The sequence below is a fragment of the Lutra lutra genome, chromosome X, assembly GCF_902655055.1.
Source record: "Lutra lutra chromosome X, mLutLut1.2, whole genome shotgun sequence".
In the NCBI taxonomy this organism is placed as follows: domain Eukaryota; kingdom Metazoa; phylum Chordata; class Mammalia; order Carnivora; family Mustelidae; genus Lutra; species Lutra lutra.
Window position 1 is genome coordinate 27288287 of NC_062296.1, and position 19894 is coordinate 27308180.

At 47.2% G+C, this 19894-nt stretch overlaps 1 protein-coding gene across 2 annotated transcripts in view; it reads left to right on the plus strand.

Moving 5' to 3' along the window:
- TMEM255A (transmembrane protein 255A) overlaps nucleotides 1-19550 on the plus strand; it is a 49186-nt gene extending 29636 nt beyond the window's left edge. For both annotated transcript variants that reach the window (XM_047716723.1, XM_047716724.1), the window contains 3 exons: nucleotides 3831-3993; nucleotides 10044-10187; nucleotides 17137-19550. In XM_047716723.1, the coding sequence (XP_047572679.1) occupies nucleotides 3831-3993; nucleotides 10044-10187; nucleotides 17137-17295 (466 nt within the window). In that variant the 3' untranslated portion in view covers nucleotides 17296-19550. The remainder of the gene's footprint in view (nucleotides 1-3830; nucleotides 3994-10043; nucleotides 10188-17136) is intronic.
- The last annotated feature ends 344 nt before the right edge of the window (nucleotides 19551-19894 follow it).

Here is a 19894-nt window from a genome sequence, read left to right on the forward strand (position 1 = left end):
CCACAGAGGATTTTGATTAAATGAATGATTTAGTTTTCAAAATGTTCAAAGAAGCTTAATCGGGCAGTGGTAGGGTCTGGTGAGAGGGCCTTACAGTCTAGAGACTGAACCAAGTGGAATCCGGAATCTCACAGAGAAACAAACCATATTCATTTGCTAAACCCTGAACCAGATCTAAGCATTAATGTTCTTTCGCTTCATGGTTAAGTAAAAAATACTTCAGTAGCTGCTGAACCTGCTCAAATTGGAACCAAACATATAGTATCTAAAATTATTAAATATTTTTAAACAAACCACTAACCTATCACAGTGGTGTGGTCTGCGCCTTTCAAATGTCAATGCTTCTAAGAACAAGAGTCTAAGGTTCATTGCCAGAGGCTGGCTCTTAGAAGGGGGGAGGAAAAACATAGCTACATATTTTGCCGGGGGCTCTTATTAGGTACTGGAGTGGTGCTTTCGTGCATTCTCTCATTAAATCCCCCAAGCTCGGAGAAGTTAAGAAAGTTGCTGAGGGTCAGACAATAAGTGACAAAAGCTGGGATCCAAACGTGGTCCAACTCTAGAGTCTTCTGTGCAGTACTGCCTGTCTGTGTGTACTCCCGGCCTGCCCTTCGTGTGTTGGGAAGTAGACAAAGATAACCTGGGGGAAGTCAGAAGCTGACTCTTCAGCCTCTCCTGCGCCCCAACAACCCCACACTCACCCTTACCCACCGGCCTGCCTTTCGGCAGTCCTGTCTGTGCCTCTTTGTGGCAGTAAGCTATCTTTCTTTTCACTGCATAAATCTATTAATAAGTGATACTCTTGAGAGTAATGCCTTAAAATCCCAATAAACATGGGATATGTTCATATTTTATATCAGAAGCAAGAATTTTTCAAGAAGATAATGAAATAGGTCTTCTTTCCAATGTTATGGCTTGTGGTTTTGTATTCGGTTCAATGAAAAAGAAAAGATACGTGCAAGTAATATCCAAAAAATGTGGCATGCAATATAAATCTGATTTGCTTGATTGTAATTCATAATGATAGAGTAACAGAATTCCACAGTGTTCTATGTCAGTGGTGCTCAGTTTTGATTTCGAGAGGCAGCAAGATGTCATGGTTAAGTACAAACTCCAGGCCAGAGTGTCCGAGTTCAAATCTCGCCTCTACCTCTTAATTTCTGTCTCTGCCTTGATTTTTCTCATCTGTATGTAACAGGGATAAAAATAGCCCCTACCATATAGGGTTACTATAGAGATTGACTGAGTTAGTGTTTGCAGACTGCTTAGAGTAGAACCAGGTAATAGTAAGGACTATAGCACTTTTTGCTATTATAATTGCATTATTTTTCAGAATTATAGATTTGATCGACATCTCTGATGATAGCTAGATATATGTATTCTTATTTGATACTCTCAAAAGCAAAATATTCTACCTGCCACGAGTAATAATTACTTTGGAGTTACTGTGTTCATGGATGTACCCAGGGAGTCATGGGTCTTTAAGCTTTAGGCAATAAGATTTCTGTGTATCTCTTCCTGCTTATGGGTGGGCTCCAGCTCTGCCCTTGAACATACTGAAATCCAGTTCAAATTCTGATGAATGAAGACACCTTTAAAATCTTACTCTAGAAGCTTACTATTTAAAACAGTGGGTTTCAGGGCACCTGGCAGGCTCTTGTCCGGGGAAGTGTGTGACTCTTGTTCTCTGGGTTGAGAGTTGGAACCCACGTAGGGGGCAGAGTTTCCTTTAAAAATAAAAAATAAAAAAAAATAAATAAATAAAACAGTGGGTTTCAAACATCAGTGAGCTCGTTAACACAGATCCCTGAGCCTCACCCTAAGACATTCTGCCCAATTCTATGGGACTGGAGCCAGGCCGGGGAATCTGCATGTTTAAGCATCTCTTTCTCCAAGATATATGCGCGCACAGACACACAAATCATGCACTGACACACACAGGCAGGCGCGCATGCACATGCGTGCACACACACACACACACACACACACACAAACGCAGATGGTTCTGATGCAGTCTGTCCCGTAACCGCGCAGATGGCAAGTCCTCAGAAAAAACACTGAAAACACTGATAGTAAAGAATCCTAAGATAAAATAAAATCATCTGTGATGCTGAAAAGTCTTTTCTGGCATGAACAATCCCTCCCTTTGGAGGTTAACCTTCAGTTTTTTAAAGAAGCACAATACTGGAGATTCGTTAACGATTCCCAGGCCAAGTTGTAAGCTAGTTTGCAGCATCCAAGAAGACAGGAACTTTCAGTGAATCAGCTCAGCAAGTGTTTATGTAGCACCAGCTACGTGTCAGGGATGTTGTTGAACAAAACAAGCCGAGTCCCTGCCCTAGAGCTTCCATTCAGGTCCAAGAGATAGACAGGAACGAGTAAGTGCTAGAGACTAGCAATCCAAGGAGGGTAAACCTGTCAGGCAGCTCGGGCTGGGCTGCCGTGGTAAATACCATAGACGCGGTGGCTTCGACAAGAGACATTCATTTGCTCAGAGTTCTGGAGGTTGCAAGTCTGAGATCAGGGTGCCCACATGGCGAGGCTGGGGAAGTCTCTCTTCCTGGCTTGCAGACACCCACCTTCCCCATCCCCCATCGTGTCCTCACCTGGCCTTTCCTCGGTGGGTGCAGACGGAGATCTCTTCCTCTCTCTCTCTCTCTTCCACTTTCTATAAAGCCATCAATCCTATAGGATTAGGGCTCCACCCTTCTGACCTCATTTAACCTCAATTACTTCCTAAAAACCCCCGTCTGTGTCGGATTACAATCATAGTGGGAGCTAGGGCTTCAACTTGCCAATGTTGGAAGGGGACACAATTCAGTTCACAGCAAGTCACATGAGAGACGGTGGCCGGGCGGGGAGGGCCTGGGGGTGTCCTCGGATTGAGTGCCCAGGGAAGCCCTCTCCAGGGAGATGAGATTCAGGTTTTGGGCAGCAGCATGTCTTCAGTTTTTTCCTGGGACGATGTTTTTGTGTTTGTTGCTGTTTTATTTTGAAAGAGGAAATGGGGAAACCTTTGAAGCCTGAATTCAGATGCCAGCTTTCCTACTTATGGCTTAGGCAAGCCCCTAACCTCTCTGTGATTCAGTTTCTTCATCTGGAAAATGGGAATGGTGATAGGACCCACCTCATAGACTAACGTAAGGATTTGCCGTGCTAATAGAACCTTCTGCAATGATGGGAATGTAATCTGCTCTGCCAGCCTCCAGTGTGGCTCTTAGAAGTGCGGCTTTTGAGCACTTGAAATGCGGCTGGTGAGCCTGAACACGGAATTTTTTGTTTTACTTCATTTTAATTAATTTAATTAAACGGTGCCATGAGCAGTAGCTACCATATTCAACAGCACAGATTTCATGAATTCACATATGTAAAACGCTTAGCACTGGGCCTGGCACGGACCAAGTGCCCACATATGCTATCTAAGACTGAGCACTGTAGCCCTTTTTGCTATTATAATTGTATTATTTTAAAAATCATGGATCCGATCGACATCTAGGATGATAGATAGATATGCATACATAGTCTGTTAGTGATGGTGACAAGGGTTTCTCTGATCAGTAGGAGGGTTTTTGTTTGTTTTTTTTTTTTTTCATTTATCTTTTGGATACACAGCAGTCACATTTTATCATAGCGCCTCGCTCCCCCAACACATTCATGGCTGTGCTGTCCCTCCCCAGAGCTCCCCACCTGCTCACCTGTCTTTTTGCTGAGCTGCTTGATAGCCAGAGCCCTGGGGGGGTTGTGTATGGGAGAGAGAGAGAGAGAGAGAGAGAGAGAGACAGACAGCCTGTTCCCCCGGGACTGACTGGTGTGTGCCTCTCCCCGTCCAGCCGCGTGGAGATCACCGGTGGGTACTACGAGTACATTGACGTCAGCAGCTGCCAAGACATCATTCACCTCTACCACCTGCTCTGGTCTGCCACCATCCTCAACATCGTCGGCCTGTTCCTGGGCATCATCACTGCCGCGGTCCTTGGAGGCTTTAAGGACATGGTAAGGAAGGAAGTGCCTTCCCATTCCAGAGGCCCCTGGTGGGAGCCAAGGTAGAAGCTAGGAGGCTGGAGGCGATGGGGAACTCATGTTTTGAAGGGAGGAATCAGAGGCAGTCGCTTTAAGAATATAGCCGCCTTCAAACAACTCAAGTTGAAGGAGCCAGGCAATGTCGTTAGCGTGCAAACATTTCTTGTTAACATGAGTTGCCCGAGTTCTTGAGGCACGTTCTGGGGGTGGGGTTGAGGAGCTGGTGGCCTCAATTCTCCCGTTCATGCTGGTTATATAACATAGCCTTTCGTGCTCCCCCGCCCCGCCACACACAAATACACACTGTTAGCAGGAAACCTTTCTGGGTAGTTTTTCCCTTAACAGATTGGGGAGAGATGGAAGAAAAGAGGTGGTTTGTTTTTTTTTTTTTTTTTTTTAGCTCAGGTAAGAGTAATGCTAGTCTCCCCCTCCCCAGGAATTTCACCCTGGAGTTTCTCCAGAAAGATCATGTGTGCCAGCCTTGGGCTAAGCTGCTTGCGCGGTCTTGCCCTCAGCCTCAACCTCCCTGAGTTCCCCATCTTCCCTCTCAACCTCTCCCCATATTTGTGCGTGCGTGTGTGTGCACGTGCACGCATACGCAGGCGCCATACAAAAGTGTGGGAGGACTCAGCCCCCAGTAAGTAAGTGCCCTATAATAATGGGCTTCTTCCTTCCTTTGCTTTTAAAGCATTTGTAAGCATTTCTTTGCTCGTTTAACAAACCTTGACCTCTGATTATGGGGATAATAGCTTTAGTGCTACAGTTGTCAACCTGGCTTCCTATTAGAATGGAATCACCTGAGGTGCTTAAAAGAGCCCAGATGCCTGGACCCCTCCTCCAAAGCTTCTAATTTAATGGGTCTAAATTGAGGACCTGTCATCAATATTTTTAAAAGTTCCCCAGATGGTTCTGTTCTGCAGCCAGGACTGAGTACCACTGAGTACCACAGGACTGAGTACCACTGAGTACCACAAGAGGGGTCCCACTTGTGTTTAGGGAATTATTTTGTACCTAAAAGAGGTTTTCCTTTGACCCCGGAAATGAGGCAGATAGCCCCTAAGCCCTGGGCTGTTTCTGTCCCATTTTGGGCTCCCTGAGGAATAGGAACCTGAAAGGTAGTTTGTAATTTGACCTTGGATGGTCACCTTGGACGGTCAAAGGCTCAGCAATGGAAAGTGAAAGGCGGGGATAAGACAAGGGAAAAGAAAACACTCTAGAGCTGGACCAGGTTGTCAGGAAGTTGAATGTTCCTGCTCCTGACTCCAAGTCAGGAGAATTCCTTCCCCGCTCACATCCAGTCTGTCTGTCTGTCTGTCTTTTTTTCTTTCCCTCTCTCACACACACATTTCCCCTTTTTTCCCACTTTTTATTTTTTTAGGGAGAGAGAGAGAGCCAGAGTGGGGCTTGTGGTGGGGAGGAGGGAAGGGGAGACAGAGAATCTCAAGCAGACTCCAGGTCCAGCGCAGAGCCCAATGCAGGGCTCGATCTCATGACCCTATCACAACCTGAGCTGAAACCCAGAGTCGGGCCCTCAACTGATTGAACCACCCAGGCACCCCTCATACACACATTTCTCATTCCTACGCCCCTCCCCACACCAGGGCAAGCTGAAGCATTAAGGGGGTGGGGGACACATCAGCATAGGTGGGACCCTCGGAGGGAGGAGGTCTTGTAGGTCTGGGCCTGAGGGAGCTTTGGGGTGAGAGGGCTTTCAGAAAAGCTGTTTCTGGGTTGAGCAAAGAATACCCCATGTTCTTGGAGACTTTCCCCAAGGGGATGGGTGAAAGCTGAGGCGCCATGTAGAATGTGAGCCAGTCTGGCTGGAAGAGAAGCTCTGGGGTTGGCGAGTTGGGGAGATAGGACAGCGGGATGGGTGTTAAGGGTTCTCTGGAAGGTTCCTAGTGCTTTCGGACCTGGGCAGCCGAGCTGCCCTGAGGCTCAAAAGCATTGGGTGGCAGCTACTCAGCAGCCTCCGTGGGGTTCCTGCAAGGAATCGGTTGACCATCAATGTATAGGTTTATTTCTGGAATCTTCATTTTACTGTGACTTTTGATCTTTCTTTAGGGGGAAAAGGGGTTTGTTGAGGGTCTGTCCTGAGAGGTAGCAGTGATGGTCCTTTACTCTATACAAAGGGTTTTTGCACGATTACTTTCTTCACTCCTCCTCACTCTTACTACCTGATGAGGTAAGTATTTCTGCCCCCATTTAACAGATGAGGAAATAGGCCAACAGAGGTCAAGTGACTTACCCAGAACTTTGTCCGATGCCAGAGCCTTTGCTTTTTCTACTGTACCCCAGCTGCCCAGACCAACGTTTGGACATCCCTTTCCAGTTCTACAAGTGTTTTAACACACATTACCTCCTTTGTTTAGCTGCTTTAATTTAGAACAGTTGAAAGCGAGTTGTTTCCAGCTGTCTGGAGCTTCCTTCGGAGGGAAGGGGGAGGAAGGCCAGGGAAGTACAAATACCGGGCCTGGGAACTCGGTCAAGGACCAGTGGGGAAAACGAAAGACCAGAGCAAAGATCAGGGGCAAAGCATTCAATTCCTGAGATGGGAGAGGGATTGGGAGTGAAAGATGGGGGCCAAGAAGGAGCCCTTTGTTTGATGGCTTTACTAAAATGAGACGTGGTGTAGGCCATCCTGGAACATCAACCAGGTGAGCCTAAATACAGTCCTTGGCCTGGGTCCAAACACGGTTGGGGACTTGTGGTGTGCCTCCCCACTGAGCAGCAGGCCCAGGGATGGGCAGGGAGGCCCACTGGGGGCTGGCGGGTGAAAACCATTCCTAGGGAGTGAGGACAGGAGCCAAGGGCTGGGAGCTGGCAGCTGTCAGAAGGATCAGCTAGGAGCTGCCGCTTCCAGAATGTGCCCTCCTGAGAGGGACACAGATGGATGTCCTCATTCCCTTACCAGAGGAGGCTTGGGGAAGAGGATCTTTGAGAAATATTTGATGAAGTGTCTTTTGACCCAGGATAGAAGTTGAGATGGGTCTTTAAAAGGTGACTGTATCTTGCCGTTTTCTCCTCATCGGTGTCTGTGGTTTGGAGGAAAGTGGGGAGGCATAAAAATGGCACTCTTTCCAAAGTCCACAATGTCTTGTCCAGGCAAGACCACGTTCACCATTTCCTGGGCCGCCTTGAAACCTCTTGTTCCCCTGAAGCTCAGAATGCGACTGATCAGTAATGGGGAGTCTCATAACCTCGGAGCCCCAGAGATTTTTTTTTAGATTTTATTTATTTATTTATTTATTTGAGAGAGAGAAAGTGAGAGAGAGCAAGCATGAGACGGAGGAGGGTCCGAGGGAGAAGCAGACTGCCTGGTGGGTGGAGAGCCTGATGTGGGGCTTGAGCCAGGGACTCCAGGGTCATGACCTGAGCCAAAGGCAGCTGCTTCAGCGACTGAGCCACCCAGCCCCCCCCAGGACCCCCGAGTTCTAACAGAAATACACACACTGCTGTACTCTCACACAAATAGACACAGAGACCAGATCTGTCGTAAAATCACAGTTAGCAGTGTAAGGCCTCACGAGACACTTGCTTGGCTCCTTCCCTGCCCAACCGTGTACCTGTCTTTGCTCCCTGGGCCTCTCTTGCCCTGTCCATTCTGTCTACACTCTCTACCCTTGACTCTCCTCTCTCTTGTGCCTTTCCTGTGCTCACTCAGTCTTCCCCTTGTGCTGCTGTCTCTGTAACAGTCATCTTCCTTTCAAAGATGATCCCGCCTCCCCCTCGCCCCCCCGCCGTCCCGGGCCTCACTGAACCCACAGAAATTTTTATAGATGGAGTTTACATTGCATGATTATTTCTCTCTGGCTAGGCTTAGTTTATTTGCATAGAAGAACTGGTTTCATTTTGCAAGAGCTGGAGGGTGTGCTTTTAATTGACAGAAGGCCAAGGGAACATGCTTTCTGGGACTTCTTTGGGGATGAAATTTCTTCTTAGCATTCTGGTGGAGAGATAAGGGTGTTTCTGAGCACTCTTTCTCTATAAAGCGAGCCAGCCCTTGGAATGGTCACGAATCTCACGTGGGAGGGGCTGACAAACATTTCTCTTCTTGTCTGGGAGCTGCATTGTAATGCCTGACGTTTGTAGCTCTTCAAAACTCTGGGAGATGTAAACAGTAACCCACTCCAAGGAAGAGAGCAGCAGAACTGTGTTGAAACTTGCTATAAGGAAGCTTCCTCTGCCAACACTCCCAACGTGGCTGCCTATAGCCATTGCCAAAGCCTGCCCACACGTTTTTATCACTCCAGAGGAAGCTTCTGCTCTCTGCTAATGTGCAGTAGATATGTACCGAGAATCAAGACCCATTGATTTTGCAGACAGCTCTTGGTTATCCACACATATGGCAGCAGTATTAACGACACGGAAAATCAGAAAAACATGGACCCTACACCTTGACCCATGCGGCACTCGTAAGGGCCTGCTTGGGACAGCTGTGTTTGGGAACTAATGGTCAGTGGCCACTTCCTTTAGCAGTGTATTTTGGGTCTTATTCTTTTCTTTGTCTTTTTGGTTTTTTTTTTTAAATTGATTTCAACTTTTCTATAGGTTTGAATTTTTCAAAATAATAATTTGGGGGGGGAAATGACGCCAGTAATACATATTTAAAAAAAAAAGAGGAGGGACGCCTGGGTGGCTCAGTTGGTTAAGCAGCTGCCTTGGGCTCAGGTCATGATCCCAGCGTCCTGGGATCAAGTCCCGCATCGGGCTCCTTGCTCATCAGGGAGCCTGCTTCTCCCTCTGCCTCTGCCTGCCATTCTGTCTGCGCGTGCTTGCTCTCTCTCCCTCTCTCTCTCTGACAAATAAATAAATAAAATCTTAAAAAAAAATTAAAAAAAAAGAGGACCACCTACATGGCTCAGTCAGTTAATGGTCGAACTCTTGATCTCAGCTCAGGTCTGGATCTCAGGGTCATGACTTCAAGCCCCAAGTGAGGCTCCACGCCCATTATGGAGCTTACGTAAAAAAAAAAATGGGGCACCTGGGTGGCTCAGTGGGTTAAGCCTCTGCCTTTAGCTCAGGTCATTATCTCAGGGTCCTGGGATTGAGCCCCAAGTCAGGCTTTCTGCTCAGGGGGGAGCCTGCTTCCCCCTCTCCCTGCCTACTTGTGCTCTCTCTCTCTGTCAAATAAATAAATAAATAAAATCTTAAAGAAAAAAAAGAAGGTGAGTGGTCCCCATTTACCTCCCCATACTACTCCCCTCTGCAGAGATAACCACAGTTGACAGTCTGTTGTGAATCTTCCCAGGTTGATTTCTTTTCATTTACAAACGTACATACATACATAGTTATTTGGGTCTTTGCTTTTTTTGTTTTTCTGACTTACATGTCAGGAATCATGTTATGTAACATAGTGGGATTTTTTTCCCCCCAAGATTTTATTTATTTATTTGAGAGAGACAAAGAGCATGAGTAGGGGGATAGGAAGAGAGAGAAGCAGACTCCCCGCTGAGCAGGGAGCCCTACACGGGGCTTGCTTTCAGGACCCTGGGATCATGACCTGAGCAGAAGACAGATGCTTAACCGACTGAGCCACCCAGGTGCCCTCATTGCAGTTTTTTTAAGACTTCATTTTTTTTTTAAGAGGCGTTTTAGGTTCACAGCAAAATTAAGAGGAAAGTACAGAGATTTCCCATGTCCTCGGTGCTGTCACCCTACATGTAGCCTCGCCTGTTAACCACATCCCCAGCAGAGTGGTACATTTATTATCAAGGACGAACCTACATCGACAAGTCATTATCCCCCAAAGGCCATAGTTTACCTTAGGGCTCACTCTTGATGTTGTAATTCTGCAGGTTTGGACAAAAGTATAATGACACACATCCATCATTATACTATCATGGAGTAGTTTCACTGCCCTAAAAGCCCTCCACGCTCTCCGCCCCTCCAATATACCCCCTGGCCACCACTGATCTCTTTATTGCCTCCTTAGTTTTGCCGGTGGCTTTCTATTCTTATTATTTAACACTGTCTCCCGGTGATGAACGTTTATTTTGTTTCGCATCTGTGTTCTTCTACAGAACCCAACTCTGCCGGCGCTGAACTGTTCCGTTGAAAATGCCCATCCAACGGTTTCTTACTATGCTCGTCCTCAAGTGGCATCGTACAATACCTACTACCATAGCCCTCCCCACCTGCCGCCATATTCTGCTTACGACTTTCAGGTATGTTTTGAGAGAAAAAGAACTGTCTGGGACTCTTGCTGCTGTTCGTGCTGCCTTGTTCTCTCCCTGATTACGGAACCTCCCTACCATGGACAAGGTAGCCAGGCCCTCAGCCCGATGGCCATCAGCAGCCTGTGGGGACTAGTGACCAGCTTACAGACAAGGCAAGATAGGAGAGATGGGGAGGGTGGGAAAGACACAGGAAACAGAGAGATGGAAGAAAAGGGAGAGAAGGAGCAAGGATCGAGGTGTCCCAGAGCGCCTTGACAGGCACCCAGGAGAGGATGTTACTCATTAGTACATCAGTAGGGACCCCTGTCCAACTGTGGCTTTTCCCATTCTTCTACCACTGAGAGAGGCCTAGTCCTGCTCTTTAACACAACAGACTCTGGCCAATGGATTGAACAGCATCTGTAACAAGGAACAATTCCCTGGTTTTCCTCCAGACTTCCTTAACTAGGACTATACAGAGAAAGGGTTTATTTTTTTTTAATAACAACCCCCCCTTTTTGCCTTGTTATCACAGAGATCCGAAATAGAGTTACCAAATTTGCACTTTCCCTTTTCTTTTTGAGCTGAGACGAAGCACAGAAAAACAGAGAACCAAGAAAGACACTTAATTAAAAGGCCTTCATTGTGTGCCGAGCACTGGGCTAGGCACTTCAAGGAAACAAGCAAAATGGTCTTTTCAACATTTATAGTGATCGTCAACCCTTGACCATAGAAGAGTGGGATTACATGGAAATCTGGTTAATTGAAAATTGGAGAACCAAAGGAAAATACCTTTGAAAGGAGAGGAGCCCATAATGAATTTGCTTCTCCTAAGGGCCCCTGGATGCTCCAAGGGGACATAAAGGCACGACTGTTTGGGGATACTTCCAATTAGCCAGCCAGTTTACAAACACAAAACCTAATTTCAGCTTTAGATTCACAAAATAATTGAACCTGGAAAGCCCCATTTTGTTGAAGACAGTGCCCTTCTGTTCAGCTCCGATGCTGTGCATGGAGGTCTAGGCCGGTATATTGCAACAGTAATACATGTGACCATGGACTTGTTCACTCTTATAAAATGCAGAACCAGAACAAGGAGGTGTCCATCAAAGCTTGGGAACAAATAGTGCCGGAACTTGTTCTAAAGCCTACGGTATTTACAGGGAACTCATTCCCCAAATAGGTATAGACTGGGAAACACAAATCTGTTCAAAAAAGGCACAGATAATTTCAGCAGTGACAGAGGCAAAAGGAGTCCTTTAAGAGACTGCAGGGATGGGACCCCTGGGTGGCTCAGTCAGTTAAGCATCTGCCTTCAGCTCAGGTCATGATCCCAGGGTCCCGGAGTCGGACTCCCAGCTCAGCAGGGGATCTGCTTCTCCTTTTCCCTCTGCAACCCCCTCATGCTCTCTCTTGTGTGGGCTCTCTCTCTCTCAAATAAAGAAAATATTTAAAAGAGAGAGAGAGGATGCAGGGATGCTGAAATTAACACAGGAGTAAAAGTAATAAAAAGTCATCCCCGGGGCGGTACCTGGCTGGTTTAGTTGGTGGAGCACGCAACTCTTGATCTCGGGGTCTGAGTTCAAGTACCACGTTGGGCATAGAGCTTACTTTAGGAAAGAAAAGGTCATCCTGGGATGGAGGGGCCACAGACACATAGTCCAGCCCCAGAGGCTGCCTCTATTTATTTTTTATCAAAGCAAATTATGTTGATTATATTGATTTTAGGAATTTTTACTTTCTAACGAACTCCAAAGTAGGAACAATCATCCCCCTGGTGATGCTCCTTGTACACTCTAAGATAGGAAGCCTGTCTATAGGGTATGGAGACATTTCTTTGTCCATTGTTCCTCATTCACACACTACCCCAGGGATGAAAACAAGATTGACTCCTCTTTTTAATAACAGCTCCCATTCCTTGAGCCCTTGTTCCGCACCAGCTGTGGTGCTGAGGTCTTCACGTGTGTCATCCGATTTATATATCCAATACAAATATCATCCTTTGGGGGAAAGAGTCTTGCGCCATTGACCATCTCTTGTCATTGGAGTCTGTCTGACTCTAGATTGGCTTGAAGAATTCTTTGGGGAAGCTATAAATCTGACCCCAGCATAGATCTTTTCCCCCAGTTATTTTAGGACACTTATATTTTTTTACCGATTTAAATTACGGGCTTCCTAATCGTGACTCAGAAGGGGTCTCTATAGAGTAAACTCTCTAATAATTTAATTATTAAATTGCTCCCCACTCCAGGAGCTGCTGGGACACTTCTCATACCTCTCCTGGTTCTTTTTCTAGATTTGACCTGTCTCTGTGTTTCCTCATTAGAGACTTCAGAGTAGGGCAGTGTGGGTTTTGAGTGATGTGGACTTTTAAATTTCTTTTAAAGACTTTATATATTTTAGAGAGAGAGAGAGAGCGCACCTGGGCAGGGGGAAGAGCAGAAGGGGAGGGAGAGGAAGAGAGAGAATCTCCAGCAGATTCCGCACTGAGAGCAGAGCCCATGTGGGGCTCAGTCCCAGGATCCCAACATCATGACCAAGAGTCAGACACTCAACCAACTGAGCCGCCCAGGCGCCCCAAGTGATGTGTTTTTAGGTAAACTGTTTCCTTCTGGAACTTCAGTGGTGTGCTTGAATTGAGCTTTCTTTTGTTCACCAAGTTTCATTCCCTTCTAGTTTCTTTTTTTTTAAAGATTTTATTTATTTATTTGGCAGACAGAGATCACAAGTAGGCGGAGAGGCAGGTGGAGCGGGGTGGTGGTGGAGGGGAGCAGGTTCCTTGCTAAGCAGAGAGCCGGATGCGGTGCTCAGTCCCAGGACCCTGGGCTCGATCCCAGGATACTAGGATCATGACCTGAGCTGAAGACAGAGGCTTTAACCCACTGAGCCACCCAGGCACCCCTCCCTTCTAGTTTCATGGGAGGAAATACCAGTCTTTACCCAGGAAAGCCAAGAGGATGAGGGAACACCTTGCTTGCATTCTTAGATAAATAGAAAGCAATCAGCAAAACCGCACACCAGCTCTGACGATAAAACTTCCAGAAGGACAGACCTACCCCACCCTCCCCCGCCACCAAAAAAAGCCAGAGCTTCCTTATGATCTTCTCAGATTGAAAAAGGGCCCACATCACAGATGACTTTTCTAGACTTTCTTCTAAATGACTTCCCCATTCGGGTCATTTCTAAATAGGACCATATATGTAACTTTGTGTTTGAAAACTACTGCTCCTTTTTACCCCAAGGCTGATAGAAGAGAGAGGAAAAAGAGGGATAGGATTTTATTTTAATCCCTCCAAGTTGTGCCCTCGTTGGGTAGCTGTCCAGTTAGGAAGCTTAGGAAATATTCCTTGTGGTCAGACACGATGAGGGCTTCGCTCTAGTCAGATGGCCCTGAGGAGGCTGTGAGTGCTGAGCTGGGAGAAACGGGACTCTCGTAAACATTGGACTCCACAGTGTCCTCGCTTCGTGAGCTCCCCATTCCCCAAGCCAGGAAGGATCGAAACTGAGGCTATCTTGGCCTCCTCACTAACCTCCCTACTTTTCCTCCTACCTGTACATTGGTTTTAGCCAAGTAGCCCAAATTCCGCAGGGTATAAGGCATCGGGTTCTACTTGCACTGGGAAATTCAACCTAAGGGAGCTTTATGTAACACTTCAAGGGTCCCAGCCGTACTTCCCAGTCTGGCCCTAAGTGGGTCCCCCTCCTTCACTAACGGTGAGCTGCCTCCTCACCTGTCCACCTAGTAAACAAAAGTCTCAGCCTACGCAAAATGCAGACACCTCTGTTTATGCTCGTTATCAAAGCCTGTGAAGGTACCGTAGCCACCAAAAATGACCCCCTAGAGATTGGACCCGTTTAATGGGAGGATTGCTTTAGTCCTGGGGGAGGGGGTGCATGGCATGGGCTACCGAAAACCTTAGAAGGCTGTGGCTGCCCCAGCTCAACCGTTTCTCTGTATTTCCCCTTCGCCTACCAAGTGTGTTCCACCGGGTGGGGGTGGGGAGCTGGGGGGTCATCCTCTGATAGCACCCTCAGCCTGTGGCTCACCCCGCTTCTCGCCCCCGCCTCCAAGGAGCAACTGGGCAGGCGGCAGGCTCGAAGTGACCACGGTGGCCCAGAAGTAGGCTATTTAGATGCTTTTCATGCTTTGTGGCGTGCGAGGATTCAAAGCTCTGTTCTGCTGAGCTGCCTGTCCCATTAGTAAAGTCGACTCCCACTCCCAGGCAGGAACCAAAAAGCACCAGGCCAGCTCCCCAGCTGTAACAAAGCCAGATCCTTCCCAAGGTGCCTGCTGGTTGCTAGGAAACTATGTGCGGGTCCTGTGGGCCTTGCCCTCCCCCCCCCCCCGTCCCCCCCAACCCCGGGCCCCAAGGGCGTGTGGACTGCAGCCAGTTAGCTCCCTAGCTCTGCCAGGAGTCCTTCAAGTTTATCCTTAAGACTCCCAGTGTCCTCAAAGGGAAGTGAGAATCATACCACTCCCGGCCGCTTGAATCCTTCCCAAACATGAAAGCAAGAAGTGAGAACCAAAGGCCATTGTGTCACACACACACACACCCCCCCTTTTACTATCAAAGTGTGCAACTGCCACCCTCGGCAGCTGCTGCCCACAGAAGCTTCTCGCAGCACCTCCCGGGACAGAACGGCCTCTTGCTGCGCTGTTGGAAGCTTGCGCCTCCTGTCTGGGAGCACCTAAACCCGGCCGCCTCGTTCTCACCCTCCCGTGGCGCCTTTAGAAGGGTCAAGTGCCATGTCTCCAGTCCCTGGTATGGAGACTTTTGTCCCCACTGGGCTGAGAGGACAGTGCTCTCCCTTGAAAGCAACAGGGAAGGAGGGAGGGAGGGAAGGAGGGAAGAAGGGAGTCCTGTAGTGCAGAATGGAAAACTAGGAAGTCCTCCTAGAGTGGAGAGAGAAATTGGGATTTTAGCAAGGAATCAGGCTTAAGTCCACTGACTCAAGATGTTTTGTCTTTAAGGGTTCTGCAGGTCCTTTGACCCTGTCCATTCCTTCACTCAGGGCTGAAAGAATGAATGGGGTGGGGGAGGAGGAGGGAGTGATGGGAGCCACATCCCTTGTCATCCCAGCACAATGTGGATGGATATCTCAGTGCCATGGGCAAGACCTAGATACCTGGACAGCCCTTTCTAAGGAGTGCAGGGATGAGGACTGGGGATTAGGAGACTCAGCCAGGTTGTCTCAGGCTCCAGAAATCTCATATCAAGGCCAACTCTCAGTAGCCCCAGACCTTTAAAAATAACATGATTGACTCAGACTGGCCAGCCAAAGTAAAGGCATAACCTCCCGCAAACAGCACTCGAACTGTTGAGAAATTGTGGTGTAAGTGGGTCTTTGTTTTTCTTTTAAAAGCCATATCTTAAAATTTATTTACTTATTTATTTATGAGAGATTGAGAGAGAGAGAGAGTCGGGGAGGGGAGGGGAGGGAACAGATCAAGCAGACTTCCTGCTGGACCTGGAATCCAACCCTGGGCTCCCCGAGATCAGAACCTGAGCTGAAACCAAGAGTCAGTGCTTAAGCAACTGAGCCACCCAGGCACTCCTTTTTGTTTTTCTTTTCATGTACCAGTTCCTCCTAGAACTAAGACACACCAGAAAATTGCAGTTCTCCAGCCCTGTTCATTGGCTTATTATGTTCACCCTTCCTGAGAGCCTAAAACCAGCCTCTGACCCCCTGCCGTCCGGGTAGTCCCCTCCAGTCTCCAGGCCTCAGCCATGCTCCACCGCCAGAGCAAGGAGAGGTACCCACAAGATGTGACTGTAATCTTTGAAAACGTGTTTTACTTTTAAAAAACATGCCAAGTTGGGGCATGTGGGTGGCTCACTTGGTTAACTGTCTGCCCTCAGCCCTGGTCATGATCCTGGGGTCCTGGGATGGAGTCCCACGTCAGGCTCTCTGCTCAGCGGGGAGTCTGCTTCTCTCTCTCAAATAAGCAAATAAAATCTTTTTTAAAAAAACATACCAAGTTCATCTGATATACTCCTGAGGTTAGGGCCACTCATTCAACATTTATTGAGTACCTACTACTTGCCAAGCACTGTTCTGAGCTCTGGGGGATATATCAATGAACAAAATGAAAACAGGCCAACTCTCCTTGAGCAGGAAAGTCATCAGGGTCAAGGGTACACATGAGCCAGGGAAAGAGAAGTAGCAATGACTCCTGATGTGTCAATTCACTGTTTTTAAAAAGAAAAAAAAAAATCTCTATCCTCTCCCTTCCCAAAGACTACTAAAGTCAGACAACACGAAGTAATACTGAATCCTACGTCACTGCAACCTGGCAGGTTGTTCCTTGTTCTTACCATTGGTGTTCTCATCTCCGCGCCCGTGCTCCTCTCTGCTCTCCGACCTACCCCACGCTCGGGCGGGTGGGCTGCAGTTAAGATGAAACAAATTGTCAGACTTGGAAAAGCCCAGATCCAAGAAAGCCCAGTTAACCTCTCTGACCTTAGTTCTTGTTTGGTGTTTTGGTCTGTGGGATGGGCTCTGGGACATATTCTGGCAGCCAAGACTTTCCCAGGCATTACTGGCTTAACCTCTGAAGTTCTTAAGGCCCAAAGTAGCTTTCCAAAGACTAGCCGGGATGCTGTTGCCATAGCTCGAGGGAGAGGCACTGAAGGCTTGGGCTGTAAACATGGACAGGGAGGTGGTGGACTGAAGAGACAACACAGAAGTAGGAGTGACCAGGTGGCTGGATGCAGGGCTCAAGGGGCTGGGGAGGAGGACCCCATGCTCTCCACGCGGGCGCTGTGCAGCCTGAGTGACTGCGACAGCGGGACCCCCCGGCTGATGCCCCGCATGAACTCTGTGAGGCTTTGGAGCGCTCTGTTGTTCCAAACAGAAGCACACCTGGTCCACACTCGTTTTTTAAGTAACGATGGGCTGGGGCGGGGGTGGATTGCGACCCAGCTGCTTTAACTGGTGTTTCGTTTTTATTACACAGCATTCCGGTGTCTTCCCATCCTCCCCGCCCTCCGGACTTTCTGATGAGCCCCAGTCCGCCTCCCCTTCGCCCAGCTACATGTGGTCCTCGAGCGCACCGCCCCGCTACTCTCCCCCCTACTACCCACCTTTTGAAAAACCACCACCTTACAGCCCCTAAAGACGAATGCCTGCTGGCTATTGAGATTATCGTGGCTTTTGTATTTCTGCTTTAGTGGAAGTGTGTAGGGTACAAAATTTAAAGTGTGATTCTTATGCATAAAGTTTTATGAAGGCCTGCCAAGCTAGGGAAAGATAGGGATGAAGCTTATTCATTTATCAGTGCAGAGCAGGGGTGGCTAGGCTGAACCCAGCGCTTCCAAAAAGGGCAGCGCACACTCTAAGCAAGGCTGGGGAGCCATCCCAGCAAGAAGCTTGTCCCGTTGGGACCTGGACCTGCGTTTCCCTATGGCTCTGCCTTGGCCCTCTGCGGCAGCGGGGCTTGCCACCTGTTCCACTTTGTGTAAATGCAGTGTCGTCCTCAAACCCTCGACAGACCGCCACCCTAGCACCTTGGGTTGAGCACCTGGCTTATCTATAGGCCCTATCTTTCCCTACCACTGAAGTCAGTCCCTAAGGAAAATTTCCCAGCTGGAGCTACCCAGTGGTTCCAATGCAGAGAGTTTTGGCTAAGATTTTGTTTGCTTGTGTCTGGATGTCAAAAAAACGCTGCCTGTATCTTGTACTCCTTTCTTCTCTGTGAGTATTGTAAAAAATGGCTGTTGTGATCGTTCAGCTCAGCTTTCGTTATCAGTACCTCCCAAAGGGAAAAGTGCAATATTCCCTCGAGTAGTGGGAACAGGACTGATTGTTTAGGATGCGCTGAAATACAAAGACCAACGTGTGAGGTGTTTTGAGTCGATCTCGGTGACACATTCGATAACTTAAGAGACAGAGGTTCTGCTGCATGGTGCAGTGTTACAGAAGACATTGGCTGTGGGAGGTCTTACGGTTAAAATTCAGAGTTTAAAATGCTAGGCTAGGTTCTTGGGTGGTGATGATGAATTGTTACTAATCTTTGTGACTATTTAATCTTCAAATATTGTGCTTCAATCCCAGCAAACCGCACGTATCCCGCACCCCACCCCGAGAGAATCATCTGTATTTTAATGCCACTGCTCTTATTGGCCCTTTTTTCTGTTGAGACCAATCATGACAGTGTTCAAGATTATGAAAGTGTTACAATGCCGCTTTAAGTCTGCAAAACCTCAAAAGTAGCCAACTTGACAAATTCTTAGGTGTTACCATAGATTTCACATCCATCCGGCACATTGTGGTAGGTGTTTGTATGGTTCTTTTAATTATGCATAGCTTTAAACCATCCACCTGACGAATTTAACACTTCGGCACCCATGCCTTCACTTCAGAAGGAACACTTTCACTGCGATCTTATGTTAACCTGAGACTTGAGTGATTTAAAGGAAGATGGATAATCCTACACTTGTATAACGTAAAAATACAGGGGCTACAGGAGGGTACCTAATTAGTTCTGCAAACACAGAACGCATACTGGAAAATTTTCCGGCCGATTTCGCTACCTCCCGACTTGATGGATTAGAGGTAGCAGGCAAATGCTGGTGCTCCCATCTACCTTGTAGACACCCAGCCATCAAGAATTATCAAGGCACAAGTGCCCTCATTGTTCACAGTAAATGTTTGCAAAGCATTCGGTTTAACTTCCGGCATTATGAATGATGTCTCATCCAGAGTTCAAATCAGGAAAACTAGAACCCTTTTGCGTTATATAAAATTACTATTATTTTCTACAGTTCTGAGCATATTAAGTTCTATTGGACTTCAAAAAGGGACTAACGACCAATTGACTTACTATACAAATACCAACTTGTAATACTCAATGAAATTTCTTGCCATTTACACTACCTGTTGCTTTAGTGAACGTGTATGAGTATTTAATTTTTTAAAAGGCACCATTACACAGTATATCCTACATTTATCACATTTCTTAAAGTGTTGAGACTCTGACTCATTTCTATGTATTTTTCTTACTTTACAAAATAACTTGAAACAGAATAGATTTTGTAACACTTAATTTGAGCAGCTTCTTTTTTTATTACATTGAATTATATAAAGTGCATGTTACCTTAGAAAAATTAATATTTGCTGCTTTACTCTTTTGCAGAACATTTGCTGTAATGAAGGAATTTGTATTTCCGATATGTAACTTGACTGCATTTTGTAATATTTACTGCTTTATTCCTAATTCTGCTTTAAAGTATTGAACTGGGCATGAAACATTAAAATATTAATCCAGAACCTCTACAAACTGGATGTTGCTTAAAATCTGTATCACTGCCATGTTGGAAACCCAGACTGCTTTTGTGATGTTTCAAATTAATAAAACTATCCTCCTCCGTATCCACTTACACGCGTCTTCATGGAACCCACAAAAGTATCACAAACACTCCAAAGCAACTAACAACAGCCCACTCACTTTTGACTATTATGGTTCAAGGAACAATGGGGATGCGATGAACCAACATGTAAAACCTTTTAGAAGGTAGAAGAGGGACAGTGAAGTATCCTCCAGACTGAGAAGGCATTTTGAGACCAAACAAAGCAGCAAGCCAGCGAAGCAAGCCACTCCATACCGCGGATAGTCTGATTCAGGGTAACTCACTGAGGCCGGCGCGCTGGGGGGGGGGGGGTCGCGGCGGAGTGGGCACAATCCAGGCACTGCACAGCTGTTCTCCAAAGTCTGG